General features: G+C 38.7%; 1 protein-coding gene across 5 annotated transcripts in view; it reads left to right on the top strand.

Annotated features, from left to right (window-relative positions):
- Positions 1 to 15,928, top strand: part of hfm1 (helicase for meiosis 1) — a 69,637-nt gene that overhangs the window by 36,851 nt on the left and 16,858 nt on the right. For all 5 annotated transcript variants that reach the window (XM_061940997.2, XM_061941008.2, XM_061941016.2 and 2 more), the window contains exons 20-26: positions 633 to 713; positions 2,856 to 2,947; positions 3,033 to 3,139; positions 3,215 to 3,262; positions 3,333 to 3,430; positions 3,504 to 3,638; positions 3,714 to 3,799. In XM_061940997.2, coding sequence (XP_061796981.2) covers positions 633 to 713; positions 2,856 to 2,947; positions 3,033 to 3,139; positions 3,215 to 3,262; positions 3,333 to 3,430; positions 3,504 to 3,638; positions 3,714 to 3,799 — 647 coding nt within the window. The remainder of the gene's footprint in view (positions 1 to 632; positions 714 to 2,855; positions 2,948 to 3,032; positions 3,140 to 3,214; positions 3,263 to 3,332; positions 3,431 to 3,503; positions 3,639 to 3,713; positions 3,800 to 15,928) is intronic.

Raw genomic sequence — 15,928 nt, forward strand, 5'->3', positions numbered from 1 at the left:
TCGAATGTCACGGGCTTAGCTGCTTACGTGCAGTGATTTCTCCAGATTCTCTGAACCCTTTGATGATATTCCGGACCATAGATGGTGAAATCTCTAAATTCCTTGCAATAGCTGGTTAAGAAAGGTTTTTCTTAAACTGTTCAACAATTTGCTCATGCATTTGTTGACAAAGTGGTGACCCTCGCCCCATCCTTGTTTGTGAATGACTGAGCATTTCATGGAATCTACTTTTATACCCAATCATGGCACCCACCTGTTCCCAATTTGCCTGTTCACCTGTGGGATGTTCCAAATAAGTGTTTGATGAGCATTCCTCAACTTTATCAGTATTTATTGCCACCTTTCCCAACTTCTTTTTCACGTGCTGCTAGCATCAAATTCTAAAGTTAATGATTATTTGCAAAAAAAAAATGTTTATCAGTTTGAACATCAATTATGTTGTCTTTGTAGCATATTCAACTGAATATGGGTTGAAAATGATTTGCAAATCATTGTATTCCGTTTATATTTACATCTAACACAATTTCCCAACTCATATGGAAACAGGGTTTGTACTTTGTTTGGAAATTAGGAATGTTTTATCACACTACTCTCTATAGAGTTTAAAATCAATGTATTCTCTCCTTTTGTAGAACTCTGTCTGAAGAATCTCAACTCTCTGTCCACTATTGGTTTGATCAGTATGGATGAAGACGTCAACATTAAACCGACAGGTAGAGATAACTATGAGGAGTTTTCTCTTTTCTGACCTATAAATGTGGTTACAAGTTGAGATACTTGTGTTAAACAGTACAAAAATGTCAAATCATGAGGTTCATGCATTTGGACGTGAGGCTAGAGGTTTTGGATGCCACTGAATGTGGTGTTGTGCAGTTTTTATTTAACAGTTGGCCATTAATCGCAGAAGGGCGGATGTGTTCGATTTTGCAATGCATTGTGGGTGCCAGGTAGCCATTTTTGCTGGACGTTGTTTACATGGCTGTACTGTACCCACGGTAAAGTGAGATAGAGCAACAAACTGGATTCAAATGGATCGTAGAAAATAAAAAAAATCAAGGGGCCGCACCGAAACAAACTGAACCTTGTTCCAAAGGCTCGCTACCTGGAAAAATTAAGTTGCATTGATGGAAATAATCCACACGAGCACATCCGATGGACAAAAGATTTAAGTTAGCTGCCGCCATTGTCCAAGTCAAACGTGTCTATATGTCATCAACAGAGAATTTCTGAATGCAACGTCTGTTAAGGCTCATTGTCTTCCTTTTAAATTGCACATAATCCACAGCTTTCATCTCCTGTGTGTTCGAGATGGTGTGAAGGTGCCCAGCCTCATTTCATAAGGTTTCCCCCCAAAAAACAAGCTTGTTATTACATTTAAATAATTGTATCTTTGTGCTACTGCTCCGAAAGTACTACTCATTCATTTTTGTGCTTACCCAAGACTAAAAGTAAATAGACACAATGCTTTTGTCCAAAATACGGTACGTTGTCTGTCGTCCCCAGCTAGGTTGGCTGACGCTAACATCCTACTAAGTGCTTTGATTCAAACTTACCAGTGAGAAAATGCTGTGCACACACCAACATGCGCCAGGTGATGGCGTTAAAAGTCATGTTTGATGTTCTCACAGCTGCTATTCAGGCTATTCATAGTCCTTTATTAGCTCACCAACCCTAGTTCCTTAGGCAATACTTTCACACTGTAAATGAGACAGATCTCGCCAAATCCTCTTTTTCCTGAAGCGATCATGACCACGATTGTGGTAGTTAATGATGCCACAGCATTTTGAACTTGTTTAAGAAAAATTACAAAAGTAATGCACTTTAGGGGAACTGCGCTTTTTTGGGAATTCTGCCTATCGTTCACAATCATTATGAAAGACATGACGATAGATGGATTTTTTTAATGCATTCTAGGAATTAAATAAAGGTAAATACAAGTCTGCCAAAAGGAGCTCCACTATTCCGCCCATAAAATCCAATAAATAACCATTCAAAAAGCGCCAACAATACTCCATTTACATTTGGTGACTTGAACATTAACAAGTATTAGTGATATTGTTATTATAAGTGCTAACACAGACAAACTATTTATAGCAGGGACGTGATCACATGTTTACATCATCGAGCGGTCTGCTGCTTATTCGTTTCCTTGCTCCCTGTAAGTTTATTGTAGATCATAAATCATGCCTCTCACCTGAAAAGTAGATGGCTGAGGATATAATCCGACAAGTTGGGACACTTTGACCGGCATTTAGGACCTGGAACTGGCATAACACCATTGTCTTTAATTCATTATTACTTTTTGAGAAATGACAAATGACAAAATTAAAGTATAAAAAATAGATTCTACATATTATTTTTTTTACTTTCAAAGCTTCTAGTCTCTATATCAACTTCAGTTGTAGCATAGTTAAGTTTGTATTATTATATCTTTTTGTTTGTTTGTTTTATGCTCTTATTGTCAAATAAAAATGTGTTTTTTTATATGGCAAAAACACAGACTATGCAATATTTTCCATAAAAAATATTTCAATGTGTAATATGTGAAGTAATTGAAGCTTGGAGTAGGTCAATAATTCATAACACCATTGTCTTTAATTTATTATTACTTTTTGAGCAGTGACAGTTAAAAAAACAAAAAAACATTTCACCTGTTTGCTCTTTTATTCCACTTTTTAATGTTTTTTTAAAATAGTATTTTTAGAATGTGCCGCAGGCTGATAAAAAATAAACTGGGGCTGCAAATTGCCTCCGGGCCACACTTTAGACACGCTTGATTTAATCCTTTTGCAATTGACAATTGTTAGGAGGTCTGTGCTTCCAGGATACTCCTGTTTGTTTGTATGTTTTCCCAGAGGCTGGCAGGTTGATGGCAAGGTTTTATGTTGCCTTTGACACCATGCAGCAGTTCAGAAAAGTGTCTGGCACTGAGAACCTGTCTGACCTGGTAGGTTCAATTAATCAATTAATCAATCAATTCCTGGGCTTGTTGAGCAGTATTGCACTGGGACCATAAATGTCTATCCATACAGATTGATCTGGTGTCAAAGAGCAGAGAGTTCAGCGACATCCAGTTGAGGGTGAATGAGAAGAGATCCTTGAATATGCTGAACTATGACAAGAACAGGGTTACTATCAGGTCAGATTATATCATCTAAAAGTTAATTTTGGGTGCCTTGTGCAAATAAACCCACATCCCAAATGTATTTTACAGGTTTCCGATGGAAGGAAAGATCAAAAGCAGTGATATGAAAGTGAATTGGTAGGTGGGTCTATTTTCAGTGTCTTCTTATTCATTTTTAATATACCCTACGCTTTTTTTTTCTTCGCAGCTTAATTCAAGCTCAGCTGGGTTCCATCCCACTTCAAGAGTTTAGCCTCACACAGGACACGGCAAAAATCTTCAGGACTGGAATGCGAATAAGCAAGTGTATGTCGAACCACAACTGAGTCTGGGCTGTGGAAACATACTCTTACGTTGATTGTGTTTGGACTCTCATCAGGTCTTTTTGAATTCCTGAGTCAGCATTCCAAGATCGGGTTCAATGCTTTGCTGAACTCTCTGATTCTGGCCAAATGTTTCAGAGCCAAGCTCTGGGAGAATTCGCCGATGGTTTCAAAACAGCTTGACAAGATAGGTGGGGAGGATGTCAACATGCAAAACATCAGTCAATGGTGAAGATTTAATGATAAGACTTTCACGCTGATTTCAGGTCAGATGCTTTCAACAGCAATGGTGAACGCTGGACTCACCACATTCAGCAAGATCGAGCAAACCAATCCAAGAGAGATCGAGCTGGTCAGTCTCTTTTAACAGCCCCACAAAAATACAATATATTGCTCTACCATTTGTTTTTTTACAACACGGAATCAAATTCCCCAATGAAAATGTATTTTTCTTGCCTTGCTCAAGGGCATCTGGTCAGTAGTAAGGAAGAATAGAATCATCCTCTGCAATGACAAGTTGCAGTTTTTTTGTGTAGGTGAATTTTGAGCCAAGACCCTAAATCCTTAGTTCCATTGAAACTAAACTGTAGAAACCCTCCCTCCACCCATCCACGTAGTGTTCCCTCGCTACAACACAGTTGACTTTACACGGCCTGGCTGTCACCGATTTTGTGTGTGTTTTTTTTACAGTGTCGCATGCTTTTTGTTTTACAGCATATAAATGTGCATTGTGTTCTGCGTCCTGATTTGCTAAAGGACTGTAGACCATTGTCAATCAATCTTCTTCATGCCATGTGTCCTGTACTGTACAGAATGTGTACTGTGGGTGGGTGGATATAATCCTGAACAAGTTTTTAATATGGATGAGACATGCTTGTTTTGGAAACGAATGCCCTCTCGCACCTTTATAATGCAGGACAAAGCCAAAAGCGCAGGATTTAAGGCCCAAAAAGATTGTGTGACTCTGGTTATGTGTGGAAATGCTGCGGGCTTTATGATAAAGTGATATGATTCCTAAAAACGGATTACTCCTACCTGGGTTCGTTTTACATTGCGCAGACCAGCAAAAAGAGCTATCAGGAAAAACTAAAGGAGGGGGAATCTGCTTTTACATAAACGAAGGTTGGTGCACAGATGTTACTGTTTTCGGTAAATACTGCAGCTCGAACTTGGAGTCACTTTTTCTGAACTGTAAGCCATTTTACTCCCCGTGGGAAATCTCCTCATTCATTCTGGTCGGAGTTTATATTAACCCCAGAGTGAGTGAAGCGCTGCAAACTCTCGCTGATCAGGTAAACTCTGCAGAGCACAAGTATCCGGACTTGGTGATCATTACTTTGGGCGACTTTAACAGGGCTAAATTAAACCACAAACTTCCGAAATACAGACAGCACATTAATATGTCCCACCAGAGACAATAACACACTAGATCACTGCTACATGGCTCTTAAAGGGGCATACCACTCTGTCCCATACTTGCCAACCCTGAGACCTCAGAATTAGGGAGATATTAAAAAGGCCCGCTGGGGGTCATATATATAATATATATATACCATATATATATATATATATATATATATATATATATATATATATATATATATATATATATATATATATATATATATATATATATAAAATCTCCTGACGATTGAGGGTACCCCCCTCATGAAACAGGCCTGTAGAGATGAAATAGTCTTGTGATTTTTTTTTTCCCCCACACATACATATATATATATATATATATATATATTTATACCATATATATATACCATATATATATATATATATATATATATATATATATATATATATATATATATATATATTTATACCATATATATATACCATATATATATATATATATATATATATATATATATATATATATATATATATATATATATATATATATATATATATATATATATATATATACCATATATACACCACCTCCTGAGTTTTCGGATCGCAATCCCTGGCCAATATCAGAAACTCCTTTAAATATATATATATATATATATATTGCTCCGGAGTATAAGTCGCACCGGCCGAAAATGCATAATAAAGAAGGAAAAAAACATATATAAGTCGCATTTTTTGGGGAAATTTATTTGATAAAACCCAACACCAAGAATAGACATTTGAAAGGCAATTTAAAATAAATAAAGAATAGTGAACAACAGGCTGAACACGTTTACGTTATATGAGGCATAAATAACCGACTGAGAACGTGCCTGGTATGTTAACGTAACATATTATGGTAAGAGTCATTCAAATAACTATAACATATTGAACATGCTATACGTTTACCAAACATACTGTCACTCCTAATCGCTAAATCCCATGAAATCTTATACGTCTAGTCTCTTACGTGAATGAGCTAAATAACATTATTTGATATTTTACGGTAATGTGTTAATAATTTCACACATAAGTCGCTCCTGAGTATAAGTCGCTCCTGAGTATAAGTCGCACCCCCGGCCAAACTATGAAAAAAACTGCGACTTATAGTCTGAAAAATACAGTGTATATATATATATATATATATATATATATATATATAAAAAAATATATATATATATATATATATGTATGTGTGGGAAAAAATCACAAGACTACTTCATCTCTACAGGCCTGTTTCATGAGGGGTTCCCTCAATCATCAGGAGACATACATATATTGCGCTCTACTACGGTATCGAGCACTATTTTTTGGATAACCTTATTAAGACATATATATATATATATATATATGTATATATATATATATATATATATATATATATATATATGTATATATATATATATATATATATATATACATATACATATATATATATATGTATATATATATATATATATATATATATATACATATACATATACATATATATATATATATATATATATATATATATATATATATATATATATATATATATATATATATATATATATATATATATATGTATATTTAGAGAGCAATTTTCACTGACAGCAGCCACAAAATTACTTTACAAGAGAAGTGTAAATACAAAATACATACTTTATCCGTATTTCTGCTTGTGCTTTCATCACACATCAGACCAAAGGGTTGGTTTTTGGCACAGTTCGATCGCTTCCTTGTCCAATTCCGGGGCAATGGCACCTATCAAATACACAGTAATGAAAACACAGTTTTTCTACTAACTGTACTGTACTTGCTGCTTACTTTAAAAAAATTATAATAATATTTAACAATTTAATCTTAAGTTACGGGACGACACCGTATTATAAGGGACAGGTGGCAACCCTATACACTCACCTTTCACTATTTGAGTAGCCTTTGTTCTGCCATTTGCGTACTGCCGAGCGATCTCTGAATCCGGGAACATATCCTTCACGGATTTGTTGAAAACATCCGCAAATGAGAACGGGATGTTGCTTGTGGCTATCAGCATAGCCATCTTTGTCTCGGCATAAGTTACACCCTCGGGTCTCCATTTAGCAAGGTGGCCCATAATACTGGGCTGTGACCGGTGCTGCGTTGCCGCAGCCTTGTGCTTCTCTTACCGCTCATGAGTGACTACCGTGTTCAATGGAGAAGTCTGATCTACAAAATTTGCATGCAGCATACCCCTTCCTCTTCGAGCTGTCCAGGATGAACTGAAATTCTTTTTTCCAATCATTTTGGAACTTGCAAGCGTACTTCTTCTTCTTACTCGTCGTCGCCATGTCTCTTCTTCTGCTTCGTCTTCGTCTTCTTCTGTTCTGATTGCCGCGCTTGACTTCGAGGTGTAACCGTTATTATATATTATCCGGCCGGAAACGGCGCCCAGTGAAGGATGGTGTAGCAATATTGTTGTCCGGGTGGAAATCGGGAGATATTCGTGAGAATGGTGGCCCCGGGAGATTTTCGGGAGGGGCACTGAAATTCAGGAGTCTCCCGGGAAAATCGGGAGGGTTGGCAAATATGCTCTGTTTCTCGTGCGGCTCTTGGCTGCTCTGATCACAACTTGATCCATCTCATCCCAACTTACAAACAAAAATCAAAATCTACAAAGCCTGCATTCAGGACAGTAAAGAAATGGACAAATGTGGCGGAGGAAGAGTTACAGGACTGCTTTGACTGTACAGACTGGAGTGTGTTTGAGGATGCCACAAGTGACTTGGATGAGGTCACAGACACTGTGACATCTTACATTAGTTTCTGTGAGGAAGTCTGTTTGCCAAAAAAAGACTTTTCGCACCTTCAACAACAACAAACCATGGTTCACAGCAAAACTGTACCAGCTGCGTCAGGCAAAGGAGGAGGCATACAGAGCGGGAGACAGGTCTCTGTACATAACACTCAGGAACATTTTGAATAAGAAAATCAAAGCTGCAAAAAAAATCCCTGAGAGGCTGAAAGTCCAATTTTCAGCAAACAACTCATCTTAATTGTGGAAAAAGACTCCAAGAAATGACCACCTACAAAAGACCATCACCCAAAGTTGATGCTAATTATGGCCTTGCTAAGAAGCTGAATAGCTTCTATTGTCGTTTTGATAAAGGGCCATCTACACCCCTCCCCCACTACAGTCCAGCTGCAATCACCTCCACTCACCTTGCTACCCCTCCCCCGCCCAACACACAATTCACACTAATCATACATGAGGAAGATGTTCGCCGCCTCTTTCAGAGACAGTACATCTGAAAGGAACCAGGACCTGACAGAGTTACACCTTCCTGTCTCAGGACCTGTGCTGTCCAACTTGCACCTGTCTTCACAAAGACATTCAACAGATCACTGGAGCTGTGGGAAGTCTCCTCATGCTTCAAAAACTCCACCATCATTCCAGTCCCTAAGCCAGTGGTTCTTAACCTTGTTGGAGGTACCAAACCCCACAAGTTTCATATGCGCATTCACCGAACCCTTCTTCAGTGAAAAATATATATATTTTTTTTTTCTTCAAATTCAAGACAAAGTTATCGTATTTTTTGGACTATAAGTCGCAGTTTTTTTCATAGTTTGGCCGGGCTCCAGTGCGATTTATATATGTTTTTTTCCTTCTTTATTATGCATTTTCGGCAGGTGCGCCTTATACTCCGGTGCGACTTATACTCCGAAAAATACGGTATATGTTTTTTTACTGGTGCACAATATGAACCGTGCATGAACATCATGCCATGATCCGTGGTCGGATCATGTTTTGTGTTATCGGTTTGTTTTGGACTCCTTTTTAGTTCCTGGTTATGCACTTCCTGAGTTTAGTCACCATGGTTACTTATGATTTTCACCTGCCTTTTCGCGCACCTGTTGCTCATCAGAGACTCTATTTAGTTCTGCCTTTTCCGGTCACTCATTGTAGCTTCGTTGTTTGCTGTATGCAACAGTCACGTTTGTTTATTCCTGGTCTTGATTCCTGATTCCGGTGCTAAGTAAGTTTTTGTTTTAGCTTCTCGTGCGAACGGCACGCTTTCCTTTTGTTTGTTTTTTGTCTGTTTGTATCCATTTACTATTTAAGTTAAATAAACCAACTCCTACCTCACGCTGTCGTCCGTAGTAGTCCGTGTAGCTTTGGAGGAACGATCCCGCAGCAAGCTGCAACCCCAACCGTGACACATCACCTTGTTCAAAGAACAAAACCAACACAGTGTATGAACTCACAACAAATTACACACCTGCAAATAAGTGTGACTTCTGCTCTTGCCGTATCCATAATACGCCGATAGGGAGAAGTTTTTATTTACACGATGAGTCGGGTGTGTCTTGACCTCCGCGGCGGAGGCTCCACCGAACCCCTGAGACCGACTCACCGAACCCCTAGGGTTCGATCGAACCCAGGTTAAGAACCACTGCCCTAAGCAATCCTCCATCACTGAACCGAATGACTACACCCTGTGGCCTTGACTTCAGTCGTCATGAAGTCCTTTGAACGGTGAGTGCAGTCCCATCTTAAAAGCACCATAGGCCACCAGCTGGACCCCCTGCAGTTTGCCTACAGACCAAACAGGTCGGTGGATGATGGGACTGCACGTCATCCTGCAACATCTTGACCAACCAGGGATATATGCCAGGATACTATTTATTGACTTCAGCTCAGCGTTCAACACCATCATACCTGAAATCCTCACCGCCAAATTCTCCCACCTCGCTGTGCCCCCTGCTTGATCTCCAGCTTCCTGACATACAGGAGCCAGCATGTGCGGTTAAAAGACATAGATAGATAGATAGATAGATAGATAGATGGTACTTTATTGATTCCTTCAGGAGAGTTCCCTCAGGAAAATTTAAATTCCAACACCAGTGTACAGATTTGAGATAGAATTTAAAAAGTAAATAATGGAGGTATAAATGGAAATTAAATAGAAAATATAACAATAAGAATAAAAATAAAAAGGAACAATAAGAATAAAAATATAACAGTAAAAATAAGAATATAACACGAGAAACTAAGCAGTAGTGACAATGTTATGAAGCGAAAAAAAAGAAGAAGAAAAACGGTAATACTGTCGATTATATCAAAGATGTGATGTGTATATTGCACCTTTAAAATGTATTGCACTGTTAATTGCACTGTTTTTTGTTGCAGTTTAATTCAGTATTATTATTGCTTGGCGTTCCCTGTCATCCTAGTACCACCCCTCGCCCCCAGAGAGGAGTTGTACAATCTGATGGCGTGTGGGAGAAAGGTGTTTTGAGTCTATTAAAGGCCTACTGAAACCCACTACTACCGACCACGCAGTCTGATAGTTTATATATCAATGATGAAATCTTAACATTGCAACACATGCCAATACGGCCGGGTTAGCTTACTAAAGTGCAATTTTAAATTTTGCGCGAAATATCCTGCTGAAAACCTCTCGGTATGATGACGTCAGTGCCTGACGTCACGGATTGTAGAGGACATTTTGGGACAGCATGGTGGCCAGCTATTAAGTCGTCTGTTTTCATCGCAAAATTCCACAGTATTCTGGACATCTGTGTTGGTGAATCTTTTGCAATTTGTTCAATGAACAATGGAGACAGCAAAGAAGAAAGCTGTAGGTGGGAAGCGGTGTATTGCGGGCGGCTGCAGCAACACAAACACAGCCGGTGTTTCATTGTTTACATTCCCGAAAGATGACAGTCAAGCTTTACCATTGGCCTGTGGAGAACTGGGACAACAGAGACTCTTACCAGGAGGACTTTGAGTTGGATACGCAGACGCGGTACCGTATATGCGCTGTATGAACTTTGGGGAGGTGAACGGTACTTTGGGCTGTGGGATTGAGTGTGTTGTGCAGGTGTTTGAGTTGTATTGGCGGGTTATTTGGACAAGAGGGGGGAGGTGTTTGTTATGCGGGATTAATTTGTGGCATATTAAATATAAGCCTGGTTGTGTTGTGGCTAATAGAGTATATATATGTCTTGTGTTTATTTACTGTTTTAGTCATTCCCAGCTGAATATCAGGTCCCACCCGCCTCTCACAGCATCTTCCCTATCTGAATCGCTCCCACTGCCCTCTAGTCCTTCTTTCTCACTTTCCTCATCCACAAATCTTTCATCCTCACCTAAATTAATGGGGAAATCGTCGCTTTCTCGGTCCGAATCGCTCTCGCTGTTGGTGGCCATGATTGTAAACAATGTGCAGATGTGAGGAGCTCCACAACCTGTGACGTCACGCGCATATCGTCTGCTACTTCAGGCAAGGCTTTTTTATCAGCGACCAAAAGTTGCGAACTTTATCGTCGATGTTCTCTACTAAATCCTTTCAGCAAAAATATGGCAGTATCGCGAAATGATCAAGTATGACACATTGAATGGACCTGCTATCCCCGTTTAAATAAAAAAATCGCATTTCAGTAGGCCTTTAATCCTGCACTTGGCCCTGCGATGAGGTGGCGACTTGTCCAGGGTGTACACCGCCTTCCGCCCGAATGCAGCTGAGATAGGCTCCAGCACCCCCTGCGACCCCAAAAGGGACAAACGGTATAAAATGGATGGATGGATAGTTCTGCACTTGGGATGAAGCAGTCTAGCACTGAACAGGCTCCTCTGGCTACTGATAACGGTATGCAGAGGGTGACTGGCATCATCCATGATGCTCAGTAGTTTTTCCACAGTCTTCTTCTTTGCCACCTTCACCAGAGAGTCACATCACATCCAGAACAAGGTCAATCAACTCTGAAGTGCCACTGGGGTGCGTCCTTTCTCCAATGCTCTTCTCCCTATACACAAATGACTGCACTTCAAAGCTGTAAAACTCTTGAAATTTGCAGATGACGCCACTGTCATTGGGCTCATTCAGAATGGTTACGAGTCTGCATATCGGCAGGAAGGTGAGAGGCTGGTGCTTTGGTGTAGTCAACACAACTTAGAGCTAAATACTCTAAAAAGACTGGGGAGATGGCTGTGGACTTAAGGAAACACCACTCGGTGCTGCCTCCCCTCACAATATCCAATAGCCCAGTGTCATTGGTGAACTCTTTCAAGTTCTTGGGAACCATCATCTCCAAGGATTTGAAGTGGGAGACAAACATCAGCTCAATCCTCAAAAAGGTTCAGCAGAGGATGTACTTCCTACGGCAACCTAGCAAATATGGCCTACCACAAGAGCTGTTAGTCATATTCCGCACTGCTACAGTTGAATCCATTCTCTGCTCATCGATTACTGCCTGATTTGGGGGAACCACAACAAGGACAGATGCAGACTCCAGCGCACAATCAGACAAGCGGAAAAGATCATTGGTGCCCCCCCTGTCTCCCCTACAGGACTTGGACTCCAGCAGGACCAGGAAGAGGGCAGAGAACATCACCAAAGAGCCCCTCTGGCAGACGATACAGATCCCTGCACACAAAAACTACTATACACAAGAACAGCTTCTTACCCACTGCCATCACTCTCCTGAACAGTAGATAAGGTGGACAGCACAATCTGATCTGTTCCCAAGCACAGCCGGACTTTACTGACACTACTGACTTTATCACTCATGCATCCTGCATATTACAGATTTATTGCAGATCACAAGCTTATTGCCCATTTCAGACCGTGCGCCTGGCTATTTTGCACTACTCATTCTCTACACTTTTTGTCACTATATATTTATGTTATGTATATATTTGTTCTTTGCACCAAATCTTTTAAAGTCTTACTTGTATATAATGTTGATAGGTGACTAGTATATGTCTTGCTGTAAAGTATGCACCGAGAGTACTTGCTTGCTCAGTGAATGTATACTTTTCTATTTGTTGTATGTTTAGAGAGCTAACAACTGCCGAAGAAAAAATCCTTGTAAATGCAAGTATACTTATAATAAACCTGATTCTGATTCTCATTCTATTTATAGGTAAAAAATAAATAAAATCCCAGAGCCCTAAAAAAACAGGTTTTGATGTTTGTAGTGTACTGTAGTTGTTGTTTTTTTAAATCCACAAAGGTTTGAACTTTGAGAGTGTTTAAACAAGAGAAATGTGAGAAAATGTTAAAACCTGTCTGAGAAAAGTTTATAAAGTGTGTGGTTAGGGGTTTTACAGACTTCAAAAATATATATAAGAAACGAAAAAACATATACTGTACAGTACTGTAAACAAAAAAAACATATAGTTAAAAAAACAACCTGTAAATGAAAAAACATGCACAGTAAATAAAATTTTTAAAAAATCCTGTAAATGAAAAAAACATATAGTGTAAATGAAAAAAATATAATGAAGGAAAACACATAAACATTTTAATTCTACTACACGGATTTTACTTAAAGCGGGTATTTTTTGGAACGTAATCTCAGCGTTAAACGAGGGAACACTATATATAAAAATAGCCGTTGTATGGATAATGAAAACAATGATTCAAATGTAATTAGTGAAGTTTATGACAAATGAGGTGCAAGTGTGGTGGCACCTCCTTGATAATGTGTGTAGCATTCTGCTGATGTTGCAGCGGTGTGTGTGCTGACGTAAATGGACAGTGCTTGCATCGCAGTCAAGCAGAGTGGCGCAGCGGAAGCGTGCTGGGCCCATAACCCAGAGGTCGATGGATCGAAACCATCCTCTGCTATTTTTTTACTTTTACTGAGAATTCAAACAAGGCCATACTTACACTACTGGACTTTGTCGGAGTACCCCCCTTATCTGTTTTTTTTTTAAAATGTGGTTCTCTTTAATGTATAAGAACCGCGCTTGACCTGCTGCATGTGTAAAGTGTCTTCTATCATGAATTGGTAATACAGGACTAAATGTCATTGAATCTTTTGGCCCCAAAGGCCTGTGTGTGTACTGTGCATTCGAGCTATTGACCATTTGCTTATCCCAGCACTTCTTGTCTGCAGAAATAATGCAATTTCTCTCACTTGTGGACTATTTCCAGTCTTATTTGGAGCCTTTCTGATTATATTTTTTGCCACAGTCATTCATTACTTCAAAGAGGGGCGATCGTATTAATCTAATGCTGCTGCATACTGAAATGTTTTGGATTTACTTGACTATTTACAGTCTTGATTGAATCGCTCGGTTTAAATATGTTGTGCAAAGATGCCGCTATCATTCATTTTCGCAAAAACAGTGATCAAATTAATTAAATCTGTGTTTTTTTTAGCCCTAAAATACTAAACATTTGAAGACTTCTCTTTTTGATTGATTGATTGATTGATTGATTGAGACTTTTATTAGTAGGTTGCACAGTGAAGTACATATTCCGTACAATTGACCACTAAATGGTAACACCCGAATAAGTTTTTCAACCTGTTTAAGTCGGGTACCACTTAAATTGATTCATGATACAGATATATACTATCATATACATTCATCACACAAGATAATCATCAGGGTGTATATATTTAATTATTTACATTATTTACAATTCGGGGGGGGGGTTAGGTTTGGTTGTTATCATCAGTCATCAACAATTGAGAACAGAGAAATGGATATTGAAACAGCGTAGGTCTGACTTGGTAGGATATGTACAGCAAGTAGTGGACATAGAGAGAGAGAGAGATATCAGAAGGCATAAGAAAAGTAGTAAAGCTTTTAGTTGATGAACCTTTTAACTATCATTTTTACTCCACTTTTTATCCTTTTTATCATATCGCCCCTATTGTTTTAATTCAATTGCCGTTTTAATTCACCTAAGTTTTGTACAGCGCTTTGTGATTTTATCTGTGAAAAGCGCTTTATAAATAAAATTTACTTACTAAAGGGCTGGCCAAAAATATCTGTTTCTCAGGGCCATACTCAGTTGTTAGACACTTTTCCACCACATGTAGCAGTAATGACAATCTCAAACAAACAGAAGTGGTCTAGAAGTAAAGTCAAAGTTTAAGCGCAAAAATTATGACTAAAGTGGTGAAGCTGTATTTTAATTTGCACTTAAGTTATATTGGCGTTTTATCTAAGAAACACTCATTATTGATTTAGTTTATTTATTTTAGAGCAACACAAATGTATGTACCGTATTTTTCGGACTATAAGTCGCAGTTTTTTTCATAGTTTTGGCCAGGCTCCAGTGCGACTTATGTATGTTTTTTTCCTTTTTTATTATGCATTTTCGGCAGGTGCGACTTATACTCCGAAAAATACGGTAAATGTATTTTTCATCAGTTATTTATGAGTCCCTTCTTATGCAGTATTTTTAGTTAGTCGGATCTAAGTTAAATATGTACTCACACTTGTTCATACAGTCGATATATCTCGTTCTACCACAGTTTATTCAGGGGTCTCGTTCAGTGTGAGGGAGAGCCTCCCCAGGAAGGGGAAAAAAACAACAACACATTTTGCAAACTTGCTAAGGTAACTTCAATTATACTTAAGTCAATTGAACTTTAGTTTTGGTTCCTCAGGTGAGAGATTATAAACAGTGCATACAGTCTGTGGTGAGCAGAAAATGCCACAAAATATGGTCCAACAAATGCCATTTTTCATCAGTAGAGGAGGCTTCAAATGGATGCACAGATAAAGGTATACACAGTAGTGTCAATTTAGATATTTATCAATTGAAAATAATATTAAGACCCTTTTTCTTACAATGTAGACCGTCAGTATGACACATCATTATTTGCCTTAAATTATTTCAAATACTTCCTTGTGGTCTACATAACATGTAATGGTGGTTCTTTAGTCAATATGTTGCATATATTATGTTATGCAGACCATCTTCAAGTTGCTTTCTGATGGTTCTTTTCAGAACGCCGCGTTTTGTAGGCGTTTTTAATTTATGTGCCTCCACTTTGACCGCGTCTTCTCCACACCATCTTTGTTTTAGTTTTTATCGCTTCCATATGGAGTCTACTGACAGATATAAGTTATATATATACGCTACTTCATATTAGAGATGGCAACATGTGCATGTACAAGCCAGTGTGCCCCACAACAAGAGGATAGAGAAAAAAAGGAGCTTATTAACTCCAATGAAGACTATGATGGCGGACGGGCACAAGGTACACTGGGTCCATTTCTACCATCAACGGATAATTTGCTGATGTCACACACTACAAAAACGTCACACTAGGAGCAATTTCCGAACAGCTCGTTTGGCGAAAGTAG

This window comes from Nerophis lumbriciformis, linkage group LG03, assembly GCF_033978685.3.
Source record: "Nerophis lumbriciformis linkage group LG03, RoL_Nlum_v2.1, whole genome shotgun sequence".
Taxonomy (NCBI): domain Eukaryota; kingdom Metazoa; phylum Chordata; class Actinopteri; order Syngnathiformes; family Syngnathidae; genus Nerophis; species Nerophis lumbriciformis.